Raw genomic sequence first — 19,137 nt, forward strand, 5'->3', positions numbered from 1 at the left:
GCTTCCTAAGTAAGTTGTGTCTGACTGATAACCACTTTTTCATCTCTCTGTGTACTTATCTATTTCCAATTATAAGCCCTTATTATCTAGTTACTCAGCTGAATTATTATCACTGTGCTGCATCCAAGGGCAACTTTCTCTCTTCTTATCCTTTAACAGAAAGAAAGTTTGCATGTGCATAGGTTTGTCTTGTTATTAATTCTCTCTGGCAATTTAAAGCCCATATGGAATAATCTGCATTCTTGCTGCTTCTATGTTGCGTTGAGGTCAACGTAGAAGAGCCTGCTAGCCAGGTTACTGTGTGATACAAGGGTCATTAGTTAGTTCATTCATTAGTTAGTTCCACATTAGTTCATATAAACTGAGGATTTAGCCCTGATTCTTGATTTTTTGAGCAGTTGATGAGAAGACAGCCCTGGCATTCAAGTGCTAGTCTGTGAAAGCATATTGGTAATCAGCTTTGTTCCTGATGAAATCTTGGGCGGGATCATCCATGGGCAAACTCATGAAAGTGGATTAGTTGCTGTTCATGCCATGCTTCTGCATGCTTGGAAGGATAAAAGGAGGAAATATGAGAGGTTGAAGATTTTTTGGATTAAAGAAGCGGGCACAGAGGCTTCGTGATTTCTGTTCTTCGTGTACTGATTCTGCTGAAGGGAAGGTGCTGGCACCTACTGGGTACCGAGTTGCAGTGAGCTTAATGATGTTTCCACGTTCTCACAACTTCTCCGTAGGTGCTCACTGGTGCTGGCTCTCCCAGAAGCCGCGCAGAAGGTGCAGGTCACCAAAATGGTGCCATGTTTCCAAGATTGTTTGGCCCGTGGTTCAGTCTTGCAGAGGGATTTTGTTCTCTGTTGTTTTTTCTCCACACTTTTGGTAAAGCATGACAGCAATACCCCTTCAGGTTTTGACCAAGAGGACTGGTTCTATGCTTGCCCCAACGTTCTTCTCTTCCATTTGCCAGTCCCAAGAGCTGTGAGCCCCCAAAGGAGCTTTTAGTCTTTCTCTGTAGCTGTAATGTAGCTGCTTTAGATGGGACTTTCCTTGAAGAGTATGCAAATATTACCTGCCCGCTAATTTAAATGTGTTCTCTTTTGGGAACTTTGTCTCTCCAGCGCTCTGTGTATTTGCAATTTTAACATTTATTCCCTGTGTCAATCAGGAGAATGTTGAGTAATGGGATTTGGGCCCTAACACTGTCTCAGTGTCATGGTTGTTCATGAAATATAGTCTTGATTTGAACTCATGGCTTTGGAACTTTTTAACCCCAGGTGACCTGGGAAAGTCTCCAAGTTTGTTGCTTTTGGAGCACATGACAAGATTATGCAATCACACATGGGCAGGGGGAGGATTGGGGAGTTAATTTTCTTTTTGCTTCAGTTTACTTAGTTTCAAAGTTGGTTCTGCTTGACAGTTTGCTTTTGGGGCTGGGCATTTGGTTTTTTTGTGGCTTTTTTTTTTTTTTTTATGAAGGGCCTGTGCTGCCTTGCACAAACCACAGAAAAGGCATTTTATAAGTATGTATTATAGTAGATGTTGAAAAAATACACTTGTAGTTAAAGTACTAAACAATAGAACAGTTTTGTGTTAGAGGCTCTTAAGGTGACCTTGGGGAGATAATTTGATCTCTCCTTGTGTTAATCTGTAAAATGAAGATAAGAACATTCCTCTTGTCTGCCTTGATTATTTGAATTTGCGGTCTTTGGAGCAGAGGGTTTCTTTTACCTTGCTTCACAGCTGTGACAAGGCAATCTCAGTGTTGGGATTTCAGTTCTCCTACTTGTACAAAAAACCATAAAGAGTATCCAGTGCTATGTGATTATCTTGTAAACATCTTATTACTTTTAAAAAGCAATGCAATTGTAAAGGAATTATGTTTCTATTGGCACATTTATGGCATTGCTTTTCTGTACTTTCTCTTTCTAAATTTATTTTTAATATTAGGTTTCAAATTGCAGTTCTGGTGTGCAGCATTGATACTGAGAGAAACAAAAATAACCAAGGAGATGCCAGGTCAGGCACTGCATGTTTACTGGAGATTTTATTTATTTATTTATTTATAATAACACTTACTTCACATGAGGGTACAAACACTCATATCCAAAGAGCTGGACGAGCACAGTGTGCAGTCCTGCCATGCCTGACCACTTCCCATGTTTCCCAGTAGTGGAATTCCATACATTCCTTGCATCCCAGCTGTGTGTAGGAGCCAGCTCTCTGAAGATAGGATGGCAGATATTTTATACTGAGAAATGGGAGAACTTTTCCTATTGATCTCACTGGAGGGGAGGGCTTAGGGGGTTTAGTCATTAAATTTGAGACCATGGAGTTCATAGGTTCAGGTGGTGGTAGAGGCAGTTCTTCCTCCAGCCGAAACAGTGAGTGGTGTGAGCTAAAAACCCCCAATTTTGAAAAGGAGAGGTTCAATCAATTTCACTTTCTCACAGTTATCACAGTTCTAATTGCTGATTCTGGTTTTGAAGATAAAAGCAAGCAAACACATGCTCAGAGAAACACACCTCATGTTCCCTCTGGACTCTGGTTTCCAGTCCATGTCTGTCATTGAGACTTGGGTGGGGCAGGACACTGGTGCCAGGCCACTGCTGCTCCTTTCACTGTGTGCTCCTTTCTCCTTGCTCAGTTATTTCCATGTGAGTTCCTCTGCTGCCTGCGGTCCTTTTGGAGTTGTACCTCCTCCCAAGACTCTTTGCCCCTGCTTGAGGCAGCTATTTTGCCTCAGCATTTCTCCTGCCCCGGCATCATTTTTGTTTCTCTCTTCCCCGTGCCTTGGTGTCTTCTCTGTCCTGGATTTGTCTCCTGCATCTCACAGAATCCCAGAGTGGGTCAGGTTGGGAGGGACCCCAGTGGCTCCTCTGGTCCATCCTCCCTGCTCAGTCAGGATCATCCTTGAGCACAGGGCACAGGATTGTGCCCGGAAGGTTCTGGAATATCTCCAGTGAGGGGCACCCCACAACTCCTCTGGGCAGGTGTGCCAGTGCACAGTGAAAAGCTGTGCTCTCTCTCTCGTGTCTGCCGCTGTTTGTCCTTTCAGTGTTTGCTGCCTGTTGCTGTGTGTGTGTTTTTGCAGAGGTTCTCTGTGCTCCCCTCGTTCTGTTTTGATGTGCAATGGGTCAGTTTTGCCGTTTGCTGAACTGGGTGGACCAACAGTGACCAGCACAATCCCATCCTTGGCCACCTCCTACACAGGTCACCACTGCAGCACCATCACTGCCAAAGCCCTGCTGGTTCTGGTGAATACAACTGAGTGGAATAAAAAATGATATGGTTGCTTTTTTGGATGAGAATTCAAAAGGCAACACTTCTATAGATAGAGTCTTGGCATAGTAAAATTGTTTAAAAATACATTTAAGCTAGGGCAGAAAAATATTTTTCCAAAGGGGAAGTAGGAATCTTGGTAGGAAAGAATTTACAAGTTAGGATCATAATTTGGGCTGCTACTGTAGGAGAGTCAATTATTTTTGTAAAAAATTAATGGATACCAGGGGAAAAGACCAAGTTCCACTAATCAAAATGTCTTGTGCCCTTTGGGCGGGAGAAGCCAGGGAACAGGAAAGGAATCTTTTTTTTTGTTCTGGGGGCAATCCATAACTAATTTAAAAAGGATTATTTATAGCAAAGTTGGTTTTCCACCTAGAGGACAGTCAGTATCCCCAAAAGAATAATTAATCCTTGCCTTCGTTGAGCCTGGATAACTTTCAGGCTCACTGGGGATCTGTCTGAGGAGAACACTTAGGCATTGTCTTAAGCCTGTTCTGTTCAGCAGAGTGTCTTGTTGAGTCTAATTGAATCACTGGGAATTAAAGCTAAGTAAGTGCTTCAGTATTATCCCAAAGTTGGACCCAATTTTTAGAGGCTGTGTGACGTTTTTGAAAAAAAAGATAATGCATTTTATTAATGGTGGTCATTTTGTGTTGTAAGAGACAACGAGAGGAATAATTCTGGATTTTATATGCACCATTCATAAAATGATATAAACCCAGAAATGATAGAAGCCTTGTGTCAGTCAATTGTGTACATGATCTGTAATTAATACCAGCTGTTCAGAAGTGAAATGTTGGTGCTCTTATGCTATACAAGAGAATAATAGGCAAGGTTCTATAAACACTCTCCAAAGGGTGGGTAACTCCCTAATTCCCACTGCTGTTAGTACCACTTCAGCATCACATGTCAGTATAATCTACATGGAAGCATTGTGGAACTCTGTTTTAGTTCAGGATCTGGTTCAGAAGCACTATCTTATTAAAGATATATCAAATTAAAGAAGTGATCCAAATAAAAATGAAGCCTTGCAGAACATTGAATGTTATTTTTTATTACTCTTGGATCGAACAAGAGTCAGTGAATTGCTTGTTTGTTCAAAGAAACAGTTGCATTTGTATTTTCTTTTTTTCCAAAGCACCTCAAAACAGGATTTGATGAATTTGAGGGTGTCTGCTTGCTATGCAGGAGTGGAGGTGCTAGCCAGAGGAACAGGCTGTGTTCAGGGTACTGTATTGATCAGTGCTTTCCCTGTGATAGTCCATTTACCATCTAATGCTAACACCTGATGGTCTTTAGGAGCACAATTACTTATTGTTGAAATAATATACCTCATAAACTGACTTCTATGCTGTAATGTTTTTGAGGTCTGGGTGCCAACATGGGCAAATAAGCACAGGGCAGGGCTTCTGAAACTCTGGTTTATCAGCTCTGTGCATGGCAGACTACCCTGGGTGTCAGGAGCCTCGTGAAGATTTATGTTGCTCATTTCTGTGGTGTCCACTTTTAGTTTGAGGCTCTGTAGCTCAGTCCTTAGAGAAGCCAGAAGTGAGGGTGGTACTGAATGATGGGCATCTACAGTATCATTGATTGAAGGAGGGTTTCTTAGCACAGGGCACAGAGCTTCTGTGGTTTAAAGGGGTTGGCTGAGGACAGGTCTCTGCAAGGATCTTGTGAAAAAACCCTTGGGGAGATTCCTGGTGGTAACTGAGAGGAGATTTTATCACAGATTCTGTTCTGAAGGCATCTGGGAGACCACTGGCCTATGTAGCTCAGTGTTCCTCCTCAGATAATCTCAGGGTGAACAGTGGGAGAACTGATTATTAAAATTAGCATTTTTATATTTACTTACTTCAGAAGGAAATTTAATTCATTTTACTGCATGGAATTCTCATGCAGCCTCTAAAAAGGATGCATAGGGGAGCTGTGATGAATTTGTTGCCAGAATCCCCACGTGGGATGCTGTTTGGGTAGCTGAGAGGCCTGATAGACATTTGAGTGCTATTATGGGAAGCCACCACTCATCAGTAAGCCAGAATTTCCATGCTGTCTGGAAAAAGCAATTGTTTTTTCTGCTAACTTCAGCAACTTGCATTCATGTAGCCTTGAGGATCCTCCAGGATTTGCACTGAATAATTTGACACTTCTGTGTAATCATTGTTGTGAGTAAAGTTTTGATACTGGTCTTGATGATCCTTGTGAGTCCTTTCCACCTCAGACTATTCTGTGATTGTTTTTAAGATAGAGTCATCAAGTGATATGTATGAGATGGTTGCTCAGAGTATGCTGAGGAGCTCTTGAATTTCTAATTACCTCTATCTTATGTTAGAAAAAAATCACTTTTTTGAAATAGTGAATGATCCTCTTGTGTATGTCAGATGTGTTGAAGGCATAACTCAAATTTTTTTTGGCTGCTTGCAAGGCTTATAAACAGTTACTACATGTTAGAGACTTGCAGATGTTGGGTGTGAGAAGCAGATGTTTAGCCTGATCTTCCAGCCCTTTAGCAGGGAGTTTCAAAGGGTGAGTTGATTATATTGAAATACTGACCCTCAGTAAGTTGGCTGTGGAACCAAGTGCAGAGAACCTTTGTGGATGTGATCAAGAAGGGCATTCCCAGAACATCAGATAAGAGCCTGGATTCACTGTCTCTTTATCACCCAATTTTTATGGCGATCTGTCTTGTGAAAAATTACTCTGTACTAATGTAGAAGTATGGCAGAATAAATTCACTTTGTGCCTCTCCCCTTTGGCTTGCTAACCACTAATCAGCAACCCGTCTGTTAACAATCATGTTGAGTAAGGCAGGAATGCAGGTTTTGATTCAAAGACTGGCTTGGCCTAGTCAACATTTGTTTGATCATCATCTGTTTCTCAGCATGTCTTAGTTTGCTGCATACTTCATTGCAAGATTAGTGCCTTTTCATTACTGAAAATAGTTCTAAAACTCCCTATTGCTTTTTCTGTTTGAGCTTAAAACAACACCTGACCATATTCAGTTAAGAAGCTGTTCTTGACTCTTCTTTGAAAGGATTATAATTTTTCTTAAGCAAATATAAATGTAATAATTTTGTCAGGTCCTTTTGTTCCTGCTAAGTGTAGATGATGCTCTAGAATGTGCTTTTATTCACCTGCCAAGTGATCAAAGGCAAACGTGTGGACAGACGTGGCAGAAGTTCCTCCCTGATGCTGTTTTAGAGAATGACAAACTCTTCTAAAGAGGCTCTGATGCTTTTGTGGTGAGAAAAGCATCAGTGGAGCTGCTGCAGTTCCACTGGACTGCAGAGCTGAGTTAGCACTGAAGTGTTCACAGTTTCCAGCTGACAAATTGAGAAAGCTCTCAGGCTCCTGGTGGCTCCAAAGCAAGGGTGGGATATCCTGAGGTTCCTGTTCAGCCACAAGGGCCACATTCATGCCACATTTATGCTTTGTCACTGAGAAACTCTGAAAATTATACACTAAAGACTGTCAGAATCTGTGGTGAAATCCCAAGTGTCCAGATAAGGATATAACCCCTACATAAACACAACCTAATTTTCTTTATCTCTCAGTCACTCTCAAAGACTTGGAAAACTGCATCCACCAAACACATTTATTTCAGTTGCAGAGCCATCACAGTTACATTGTTTTATTTGTCTGTGTTGGAGAAGGTGATCTTTTTTTCGGATTGGATCAAGCACAGGTGCTGCTGTTAAATATTTCACTTAATACTGAACCATTCATATGCATAAATCTTAATGGGGCTGAGGCCTTAGGCCCTGATCTTGTATGCTGTTCTGTGGGGAATTCATTGCAGTATCAAAGCTTGAGATAGAAGAAGAGGATTGGGAGGAGGATAGGAAACAGCAGGAAAAATGGAGAGAAAATAAGCATATTTGCACTTGTGTTCTGAAACTTTGAAGTAATTGTGATTTTTTTTCTGGGCTGTATTTTTAAAGGTCATTATTTCCTCACCTTTTTACATATATGGGTGTGTGGCACAAAGTTTTTTATTTATATTTGTAAATAACATAGGAGTTGTCTCTCATTGATTTCACATTACAGTTGTTAATATTTTGGGTTTTTGCCTGGCACTTACATCTCTAAATCTTTGTATTTCATTCTTTTAGCTGCATTAGCTCTATGCATGTATACCTAAAAATATGAAAGTATAAAATGGGGTGTTTGGAGCCCCATGTGCTGTCACTGGGTGCACTGGTCAGCCCATTGTGCTCTCATGGGGGTGGGTGTGAGTGCCAGCCTCACCACAATCAGGGCACTGATTTCTGCCAGAGGAGCTGCTGCACTGCCATGGTCCCTTTTGCATCTGCTCTTTTCAGCAGCAGATGAATTGTAAGGGGAAAATGATAATACTTTTATGGAAAATGTGAGAAAACGTTTCAAAACTGTGGCAAAAAGCTACCAAGTTTAAGATTTTTTTTCTCCCTTGTTTTTAAAATAGGTACTCCGGATATCTATAGACAGCACAAATAGTTTTAAGACAAATTGGCACACTGTAGGAGTAATACAGATAAATTTACAGGAAGAAAGAGCTTTATAATGCTTCTTCAGATCTTTGAATGGCAGTAGTATGAGCTAGCTACAGTCTAGGATTTTCCCTTAGGCTTTCTCATACATGTGTAGGCAAGCAGCTCACTAGTATCTCTTCATGGGAGTGCCTCCTTCCAGGATTTCCTGGAATTCCTGAAGATCCCTGTCAGATACCTGTGGTTAATGACTGCAGTAATATCTTTATCAGTCCCTGGCAGCTGGGAGGTTTAATTTCCCTCTCAGCCACTGCTTGGTCACCTTACCTGATAGGATTCTTACAGATTTGAGATTCAAGAACTGAGTCTGCAGATAAGCAAAATGACACTGCATTTTTCACCCCTTCTTTTAAATAGGTATTTCAGTACCTCCTCGAGTCTCCACTGTGCTGGGCTTTTACAAAAGAGGAATTCCTTGGAGACTGCATGGGCTATAGACAGACAGGCTTTACAAATCAGGGGTTACAGGCACTTATCTCTGAAAGAAACACAAAAGATGGGAGAAAATTACTTCTCTCTTTACAATAGAGCATGGAGGAGAAGTGATAAGGCAGATTCCATTCTTGAACTCGATTCTCTGGTGTCTCCAGCATCTTTCAGCTCAGAAAATATTTTTTCCCAGCTTGTCATCCTGTGCACAGTGCCCACCTGCCTCCCTGTGTCCTGTCCCAAGCAAGGAGCTGCCCAGCTTCATCAACAGTGGAGCTGCTTCACAGCATCAAACACTGAGGGAATTCTGTTTTTAAACCTTCAAGTTTTGAGCTGCAAATCCTGTAAATTAGTTTAAGAAATCATAGCCTGTAGGCACACAGTTTGTGGTGATTGGGATGGGGCTGAGCCCCATCCCCAGTGGCACAGCTGAGAGCAGCACTGACAGCAATGAGCCTGGAGTGCCCAGGGGCTCTGACCGACACCAAAGGGAGCAGAGGGCACACAGGGGCAGTGCATGAACGTGAGGGGATAAAAGGTTGGGCTAAAGAACAAGAAGGGCCAATGCTTGAAGCCTGCTGAAGTGTTGTGGTGTTACTCTGCAAGGGTTGAAGCTTTCTGAAAGTGTGTGGTGACACTCTGTGTGTCATGGCCATCTCAGCTGTGACAGTAGCCTCCAAAGCCATGTCAGCTGATGCAGAGATGGAGGCCAGAGAGAGAGTTGTCTGTAGAAAGCTTTGGTTGCGTTTACTGCCGTGGCAATCTCAAGCACAGTCCTTTACTTTTACTGCTAAAAGCAGAAAAGGAGTGAGGAAATTTTAAAACAGGCTAGCAGAGAACTTGGAGTAGTTTCACGCCATTACATCTGTGCTTTACATCTCCTTAATGGTTCAGTCTTCAGCCAAGAAAACACAGTAGCTGGAAATCAGCATTTCTGAGAACATGCTGCCTGTGTCAGGCCACTCCTAAGACATAAATGAAAAATCTGTGACATTCTGAGAACCCCCTTGCCCGTGCTGCAGTGAGCACAGCCTGTTCTCAGTGCTCTGCAACGGAGCCCAGAGCTTGTGGAGCTAAAAAGTCACAGAGATTCTGTATCCTGGCATAAAGCCTGAAGTTACACCTTCTACAACATGGGTAGAGTTGACTGAGCATAGCTTCAGGTTTATTTCTGGAGGTATCCATGCAAATGGAAAAATGATAAAAAATCACTTTTAAAAGAGCAGTAGCTCAGATCATCATCTTTAAATTTAGAGGAAGCTTTTTTTTCTTTTTTTAATTGCAGTGTAGATCAGAACTGAATTAAAAATATATTGGTGTGACTCCACCTTGCAGCATTCCCATAGCAAGGTGTTTCCCAGAAGCTTTTCTGACTTCCAGTAAAAGCCAAGGTACTTCCTGGCTTGCAGCAGATCCATGGATTCTTGCCAGCAAAAATCTGCAGCTAAGAATCCCTTAGCTTCTGCCTTTGATTTCCCAACAGTTCTGTGTTCAGGGAGAGAATCATCAGTAAAGAAGGCTGCAGTATTTATTTTCATTATTTTCTTTATTTCTTTATTCAACTGCATTCTCTTCAAGTAGTTGCTGTAATTTCCATTTCAGAAAGGTTTGTTGTGAATACTGAGGTCTAATTTCTAGCTGATGCAACACAAAATAATTGTTTTTAAACCCTCAGACAATGATCTGCTGTCAAGAAAACACCCCAACAGAACAGTTTTCAACTTTGCACAGCGAATTAAGTCTATAATTTTGCTCAGAAAATACCTTTGGTTTCTCATATGAACATTGGGTTGTGGTCTTTTCTATCTCCTTTTGTTTTTAATTATTTTTTGCAGGTCTGGGATTATTTTGAGATGTTTAGATAAAATGCAGTAACAAGTACTCTCAAGCTGTTGGAGTTGCTTTGAATTTACATCCATATAGTGCAGTTGCAAAAGGTAATGAAACCAACATTGCTTGATTCACAAGGAAACATAAGGAATGACAAAAATAATGGTGATATGTCTGCAGAGTGATGTTAGCACAAAGCAACACTCCAGTGACAAGGACTGTTTTCCTCACAGCTGAAGGTGCTATTGATTTTTTTCTGTTCTTTTATTTCTCCCTGACTTAAATTATGTAATCCAGACTTCCCAGTTGTCCCAGTCAGTGTATGTGTTACTCTGGCTAAACTGGATATTTAATGGGACATTGATTTGTCTTATTTGAAGCCTAAATGAGTTTAAGAAAGCATTCATTATTCATTGATTATTCATTTAAGCTGGTCTTGAGTGGAAGTCTCAACCTATCTTGTCTTGAAATGTTCTTCTTTGTGTATCTCTGACCAGAGATTTTATTCATTAATTAGAGAAAAAAAGTCTTCAGGCAGTGCCCAGCAGTCTTAGCCAAAAGCACCCATGCACCCTGTCATGCTGGCTGGGCTGAGCTGGGATGGGACAGCTTTGTGTGCAGACAGGTTTCAGTTCACATCCTTAAACTGGAGCTGACAAATACTTAACCTGTGCTTGTGTTCCACACCCGGGCTGTGGGTGGGCACTTTGTGCTGTGAAGACAACTGTGAGCCCTGGTACTGAGGCAAGAAGCTGACTGGCTGTCTTAGTGCTTACGTGGCTCTTTCCATCCCTGGAACCTTGTCATGGGATTTATTCTCACAGTAGGCTGCGGTTAACAGTGCTGTTGCACCTGGCTTACAGTCCCAGACACTGAAGACACAGAGAAACTAAAAATTCAAATAATTGTAACTTGGAAGGTCTCCTGGTGGTCCCAGGTTCAGTGACTTAGCTGAATTAACTGTATGGCTTTATTCCTTTAGGGTTAAGGGATATCATCCAAAGAGCCCAGGTATCTGTTGTGGAGCAGGAATCTGGGTTATCCAGATTCTAAATTCATGCCCTGTCTCTGACTATGCTGTCTGGAGTCTGTTGTAATTGTCTCAGACTTGATCTAGGGTTGCCTTATTACATCTGTGATGCCTGAGAAGATATCCTGTAGTTGTGGTGGGGAGGGTTGGTGCAGGCAGAGCCTGAAATATGGACTCTCAAGGTGTGAAATCCCTGCAAGCAGATGAACCCAGCTCCTGACTCTGACCTTTTCAAACCTAGAGCAGCTTAAAACTGACATGTCCAGTGAGCTGGCTGGACTTCAGTCAGAAAAATTTCAATAAGCTACTTGTAGAGGTATTCCTCTTTCTTTTTTCTTTAATTCCCTGTTCTGTCCTCACTGGTAACTGTGAAAGGTCACCTCTGCCACTGAACAGCCTTGTGTGTATTGCGTGCATCCAAAGGAAAAAGCTTACAAGCAATTCCTTACAGGAGGGTGAAAGTCAATTATTCGATTTTGACCTACAATGCTAAATGGAGGCCAGTAAGACAAGCACCATAATTAGCTTCACTTAAGAGATCAGTCTGGAAATAGCAACTAACAGTATTTGTATTCATTTAAATGGCTTTAAAGGCAGAACTGGAAAGAAGCTGCATCATTGGACCAGCCTTGAAAATAGTTATTTACTCTCCTGTAAAGAGCAGAGGCTTGTGTTTCAGATCAATACCAGAATATCTGGAACCTGGTGTGCAGAATGTCAGAGTGTCCTACACATGTGAGGGGAATAAGGAGAATGTTGCAGGTACAGATTTCACAATGCTTAGGGAGCATTTTCCCAAATTCTTCATCCATTTCCTCTTGTGAGCAGCTTTAAAAGTCCACACTGTTAACTTTAGCTTTCATCAGGCCCATCTCAGGCTGTATGGGTCTGAGAGGGAATTTTGCTCATAATAATTTCATTAGTTAACAGTCATCTCTGTGTTTGTCTTTTATTCATTCTTTCTTTCCTTCTTTCTTTCCTATATATTTCCTTGGTTGCCAGTGAATAGTTTTGTTTGTAAGAATAATAACTTCCACTCCAGAAACGGTATTGCACTGCAGACTATTAGATGAGGTTCACTCAAGGTAAAGCATTCAGTGAGCTTTTACTTCACTGGAGCTGCTAATTGAAATACTGGTTGGCATTACCAGCTGAATTCTGTTCACCAGGACGGGCTGAATAACTGTTCAGGAGAAATAGTTTTAAGTGAAGCTATCAGAAAAAGAGGTATTAAAAACTTTGAGGTTTGAGTAGAAGAATTCAACCCTTTGAAGTTTGGGGTTGGAGATGTGAATGGTGATAGGAAGAGCATAAAAGTTACCATATTAGTCTGGCTGGACTTATAACAGAAATTGCTTAGAATATTTTTTATTCTCTGTTCTTGATGCTATTACTCCCCTAATCAAATATTCAGCTTTTTTTATTATTAATCTTGTATTTATGTAATGCAAAATGATAGCAGCATTTCTTCAGTAAGGCATTTATAAAGGAGAATAATATAAAAAGACTTCATGGAGTGATGGAGCTTTTCCGCTAGAAATCCACTGAAGAAGGGGAGGAATCTGGCGCAGTAAATATGAGCAAGGTATCTGTTAAGCTGCATAAGCAGTAACCTGAAAAACAGCATAGTCCTGGCTGGGGTGATGCCAGGAACTGATCAGGAAAGGAAAAGATCTCGAGAAAATTCTGAAGATGTTTTCCAGTGACAGTGAGAGTGATGTATCAGCACTCAGTCCTTTGCAGGCCAGGAAAAGTAGGACAGGAGTGGTATAAAGACAGAGGCGTGGGTAGAGGTATGTTTTCTCTGAAATGTTCTGATGAGCACCACTAGTTTGAGAACAATATTAAAAGGAGAAAGGCTTCCTACTGCTAGAATGGGATGTGGGAGGGAGAATTGAAGGAACATAGGTTTGTTTGGGAACATTCTGGGTAATACTTTCCACTTCAAACAGTTCAGTTGAGATTAAATCTTGCTCCAGCTTACACCCGTGCACTTCTGTTAGGGCCCCAAGCTGCCACATCTGAAGAGAAAGTTAAACATGTTTCACAGAAGCCAAATGTGGAGCAATTAAACTTTTATTACGACAATGAAATCCACAAACTTTTCCTGTTCCTATCCAAGCTCTGCTCTGGGGGGTGGGGTTGGTGATTACCCCTGCCTGGAATTGTGTCTCCCTGACAATATTGCAAATACGTGGGTAGTTTCTGCCTATTCATAGTATCTCTAATTTGCATGCAGAGAGTAATTTCTGCTAGAATTGATGGGAGTAGAGACAAATAATATTGGCTTATTTTCTCTTCAAGAGTGCTTTCCCTGCATTAGGTATCTGCTGTAGCAAAAAGGAGATGTTTGTAGTTTATTTTTAGTGCAGTCATTTGCATACAGACTATCTGGTTCATCTGGTTTCCCAGAACTTGATTTGGAATTGCTTTCCTTCCATCCTTTTTGCTTGGGTTATATACTTTCCTGGATTAAATTAGTTTGTACTTTCCTTGTGTGCTCATCCAGTGGTTTGCACACACTCATGTTCTTGGACAGAAAATGGCAGGCATTCTAAAACACTTTGTGGCACTGACACTGTGGAGGGAGTTTTTCCTCATCCTTCTGTAGCAGCCTCAATGGAAAGAAATAGTAGTTGATGTGAAAGTCTTAAACTACTGGTTTATGAAAAGACTGTATTTAAATAAAATGGTGGTAACTTTTTAGATGAGCATAAAACGTGACCAGATACATTTGTATCATGGTGTAAAGTGTCTGAGAACACAGAGTTTTGTATAGGAGAAAATACTCTTTTTGTATGGGTTGAAATATTTTTTGTTTGTTTGCTTTACAGTGGCCCATCCTCAGGAGCCCCACCACCCCTCTGAAAAGCCAGTCATCCACTGCCACAAATGTGGGGAGCCTTGTAAAGGTGAAGTGCTCCGAGTTCAAGCCAGACACTTCCACATCAAATGCTTCACCTGCAAAGGTAAAACCTGGATATTCGTCTGTTAGAAATGACTCCATTTGTGCAAATGTGCCTTGGACCACTGATGGGAGGTTGTGTTTCCTGCCATCAACCCATTAAAAATATACTCTTTGCTCAGTACCTGAAGGATTTGAAGGTGGGAAAAGTAAAGAAAGGTGGTGATACTTGGGAAAATTCTATCTTTTTGTAGTTTTTGGTCTAAGTGCTTTTTCAAGGATCTGGAATTTTTTTAAAAACTTTTGATAGCAATGACTGTCTTTCATTAAGGATAGTTATGAAAATTAAGGTTCTTTGTACTCAATTGACTGGTGAAAGTATCTGCTTTCAAAAAACCCACCAGAAAGGTTCTGCAAAGGTGTTCTAAGGCTTTGTGCCATGGAGCTGCCTTGGGAGTGGGGATTGTGCTGCCCATTCCATAGAGGGAGGACCTGAGGAGCTCTTGGCAACTCCAGCTCATGCCACTGAGCCCTCTGTGACCACAACAAAGACTCACTGTGTTTTTTTACAAAACAGAGGTTTAATGAAGCGTTAAATAATTGTAAAACTATGCTTTGTGAATTCATTGCCTTTGAAGATGGGTGCCACGGAGCAGGAGGCAACCCTGGCTCCTTCACAGAGTTTCTGTTTAATGAACACCAATGCAGAGTTGGCTGAATTGAGTAACCACAAAACATAGGATGAAAGGTGAGAATAAGGAGAAATACCCAGTTCTGTGTGCAACCACTGTCTGCCACAGTCAGTCCCAGCTCAGCACGGGAGAGATACAGCACAGGAAGGGACTCAGGCTCCGGGTGAACGTGGCAGAGCTGGTGGCAAACATGGAGAAAGGTGCTGGGATAAATCAGAGTAACTGAGCAACTAAAACACAGCAGCAGAATCAATACCACATAGTTTTTCACTTCTATTAAACCCAAGTTATCTTTTTTAAGTCCATATCTAGCACGACACTGCAGATTCAGGTTTTGAAAAGTGACTCCAGCCCTGTTCCTGAGTTTCAGTTATATTTTTTGTGTTCCAAATGTGGGTGGAATAGTTGTGTGGTTGCTCTGTTCTTCGGCTTCCTGAATATATGGAATATAGCAGAAAGTAGAAGTAGTTGTTTTCCTCTGTCACTAAAGGATTTTTTTAAAAGGTCATTGAGTTATTTGTATGCTGAAAAATCAGTGTCTAGAATCTAAGAACTGGTTTATTAACTGTGGTTTTTAGTTAAATACAGCTAGATAACTAAAAAAATGCTTACCTTTCACCTAGATATTAACATATTTTGTCTGTGCCAATCTGGAGTGGCATCAGCCCATCCCAGAGGGCACTGTGGATCTCTGTCTGCCCTGTTTCTGGAATGCTTGGGGAAATGCATATCTCTTTCTCTACTACAGCTGCTGTATTTCAAGCAGTACTTGATGCCATATAATCCCTGAGCAGTTCAAAACCAGCAACTATTTGTTTATTTTCTTGTTCTTGTCCATAGTGAGTAGTGGTCTCAATTTACAGAAGATACTGGATTAGGATATTTTCAGCATCAGGCCACCTGAAACCCTTTGAGTCACAAAGGAGAATGATAATTCAGGCCAGGCAGCAAACAGTGTCCTTAGGACTTCCTGATAAAGAAGGGGGCAGATGGAGCAGGGCTTTGGAATTGTTGTCCTGATGAATGCACCACATTAATCTTGCTTTTTTTAGGAGGGGTGAGGTCTACTTTCTTCTTTCATTTGTATTTTAGTTACTTACTCATAAGCTGCTTTTGTGCTTTGACTATTCTGTTGCAAGACTGGATTTACTAGTATAAGTTTTTTTGGTTTTGTTCTTTCCTTCCCTAGAGGAATGTCTAAACCCATTGTAGCTTCTGTTTGTGATGGCACTTTAAGATTCTGTAATAATATTGACCTTATGAGTGCTTGCATGAAGATCACCAGAGAAGGGAGAGCTATGGAAATAATTCTTTCTGGGGGAAATGAAACTGTGATTTGTACCATTAGCTTGTTAAAGAAATGGAGGAAAGTAAATCCAGTTTGAGCTCAGAAGGGCCAGAGCTGAGTGTTAGAGACTTTTCTCATGCTGTTCATTTAGTCTGTGCTTATTAGTTGGGTTTGTTGTCTGAGTGTTATCTTTTTAGAGTTCATTTGTCTTCACAGGGAGAAAGGAAAGGGCTGTGCATGGGAGGTTGCTCCAAGTCCTGTTTTGAATGTTTTACCTGAGCTGCAGATCTTGTTTATTGTTATTTAAGTGAGTACAGTTTTTGTTTAAGCCACATAGTTATTTACTCACATTGCATATTGTCTGACCATATGGTTTATACAAGTGGGACACAGCTGTTCAAGTAAGTGGTTCTCTTCCCTCTTAGTCTGATGGGTTTTTAATATGACATGACTGCAGCTCTACAGGAAGTGGAGTTAGACCCCCCTCAGTTTATAAAGTAGGCAGCAAAAAAAAAGTTTATAAAGTTAGGCAGCAAAACCAACAGATACTGGGACCAGGATCAGCTGCATCTACAGGTGGCTTGGTTATCTTATTCGTATACTAAACTTTGCTCTTGAGACTGCAACTCCCATCTATAGCATGAAAGACTTGAACAAGCTCACACTTGTCTGTTTTCATCCCTGCTGAAAGTGCTTAAACTTTTACCCACAGACTTAGAAGATGTGGGAAAAATCCATGTCTTGATAAGGCTGTCACACGAGTCACAGAGTTTGTGTGATCCTGTTCTTTGCTCTCTATGAGATTCCTTTTTATTATTGCCATGCATGCACTCAACTTCATCTTTACATCATACTGTTAAGTGTATTTGATCTGTGTGTAGTCCTGCTTCCCTAGGTTGTGTCAGAGGCTCCTAGGCACTCCATGACTGCTTGACATGCGTGTCAGTGGTGGCTGTGGCACTGCAGGAGCACTGTGACTTGTGTCTCCATGTGCATCAGCCAGCTCGGGACACGCTCATGCGTCACCTAATGTGAGCAGACAATCGCCCTCCCCAGGAGTTCGGTGCTCTGTCCATCTCTGGAATCTTTCTAAGAACAGAGGAACTGCTTCCTGCCAAAGATGACCACTAAAACCTCCACTGACTGACGTGTTCCCGTGCCCCCATGATAAGATGGAGCTGGCTGGGGCTCTGCCTTGGAGAGCCGTGTGTCTCCAGCTGCTGTGTCCTATCTGCCAGGGCTGGCTGCTTCTATTTGTGGCTCCCAACAAGAGCTGATAGGAAAACAAAAAAGCTGAAAATGGTGTGGCTGTCCCCAGGAAGGTGAGCTCTGCCATCCTCCCGATAGGCAAAGAATTTCAGGCAGGCAGCAGCTGACTGGGAGCTGGAGTTAACAGGGGAATGATGGACAGAGGAGGGATAAGAGACATTTAGGAGTGCAGCTCCAGGAACACCATTCAGAGCAGTTGTCTTTGGCTGTTTTTCATGACAAAACCCTTTACCTTGCCAGGGAATTACACTGGTTTGTGTTAAAAATGCAAATTTAATAGGATTCTGCATTACCTCCAGGTGTAATAAATAAGCTTTAAGGTCTGTTTTAGCAGGAGTACACTACTCTTACCATACCAAATTGTTAATCTTTACAAGGCAATGGAAACAGCAGGCTGAGAGGAGGGAAGGTTAGATGAGGAGGTTGAGCTGGAGACATCATTGGGTTTGTCTCAAATAAACATTATCATTAACAAGAATTAATTAGTGGCTTATGAAGAAGTAAAAGTTTTTCTTGCAAGCATCTATGTACATTAATAACTTTTCTGGAAAAACTAAGACTACTCACTGCAATGCTGTTCCATATGTAAATGTGTGTGGGATCAGGCCCTAAATTACAATGTGCATGAGCAGAGATTTTAATATCTCAATTTAAATTGTGATCTGATACAAATGATAATTTTCTGCCATTGTCAGTTGATTACAGTTCACTTTACCCTATTGCATGTACTAGCAGAGGAAACTTGGAGGCTAGCAAAATTGCTATAATAAGGCTTTATTATTAAGCCTGTGATTCATCTTTTGGGTTAGAGGGAAAAGCTGGTTTCAGTACACTGTATTGCTTAACAGAAAAAGCTTTAAGCTTTCATTGTAACAATGTAAAAGTTTACATAGCTTGATTTTGGTGCATGGAGAGATTGGCTGAATTATCTTAGCAAGACAGGGTAGTGTTTGTGGTAGGAGTCTTTCAAATAGTAGATTCATGATGTCAAATATGAATTTGAAAATTTAGATTTTTTATAGTAATGTAGACTTAAGAAAAATTTAATCTCATAAATAAACAATCCTGCCATAAGAATATGGATGGTGTCTTTAAGTTTTTTAGTTCTCACTATTCCAGAATCATGGAATGGTTTGGGGTGGAAATTTAAAATCATGTCATTCCAGCCCCTCTGCCATGGGCCAGGTTGCCAAATCACTGGGCCAGGTTGCTCAAAGCCCTGTCCAGCCTGGCCTTGAACACTTCCAGGAATGGGATATCTGCAATTATGTGGAATAAAGGTCAGGTGAAAATGTTTCACTGTGTATCAATGTTTCACATGCTATAGTGATATCAAATATCAAAAGGCAATTACCTGCTAATAATCTTGCTAATTATAAGGCAAAGCCAAGTCTTGGCATCCAGGAAGCATTCCACAAACCCGGAGTATTCTACAGGAAAAAAAATTAAGCTTCTATTGAAACATTGTTATAAATCAGCATAAAGGAGTTTCTTAACTATGGAATAAATGTGGTGATTTTCCCCTCCTCATTTAGATGCCTCTCGAGCTTAACTTGCAGAATCCTCCTCTGTGGTATGTTTAGGTTCCAGGCACAGGTCTGGGTTTTTTATGTGAGGGCTTTTCAAGGCTACATCATCTGCAGTTCAGTGAGCCTGACAGGGAGGGGGGAGGCTTCCTAAGTTTAGATTTTGGGATGCTCTGTAATCCTTTGACTTTGAACTGGATCTTCCTCCCTTGAAGAACTGGGAAGAAGTCAGGGTCATGTAAGCAGACACTATATCAACAGGTTGGAATGTGTTTTAAATCATTAGTTCTTTGACCCTTGATCTGTCATCAGATTCCTTCAGTGGCAGCAGGAGGAGGCTGCAGACAGGCTGCTGGGTAGTGC

General features: G+C 41.3%; 1 protein-coding gene across 15 annotated transcripts in view; it reads left to right on the forward strand.

Annotated features, from left to right (window-relative positions):
- Nucleotides 1–19,137, forward strand: part of ABLIM1 (actin binding LIM protein 1) — a 139,867-nt gene that overhangs the window by 29,543 nt on the left and 91,187 nt on the right. For all 15 annotated transcript variants that reach the window (XM_041460935.1, XM_041460940.1, XM_041460936.1 and 12 more), the window contains exon 2: nt 13,929–14,063. In XM_041460935.1, the coding sequence (XP_041316869.1) occupies nt 13,929–14,063 (135 nt within the window). The remainder of the gene's footprint in view (nt 1–13,928; nt 14,064–19,137) is intronic.

The sequence above is a fragment of the Pyrgilauda ruficollis genome, unplaced genomic scaffold (genome assembly GCF_017590135.1).
Source record: "Pyrgilauda ruficollis isolate IOZ18807 unplaced genomic scaffold, ASM1759013v1 scaffold15, whole genome shotgun sequence".
Taxonomy (NCBI): domain Eukaryota; kingdom Metazoa; phylum Chordata; class Aves; order Passeriformes; family Passeridae; genus Pyrgilauda; species Pyrgilauda ruficollis.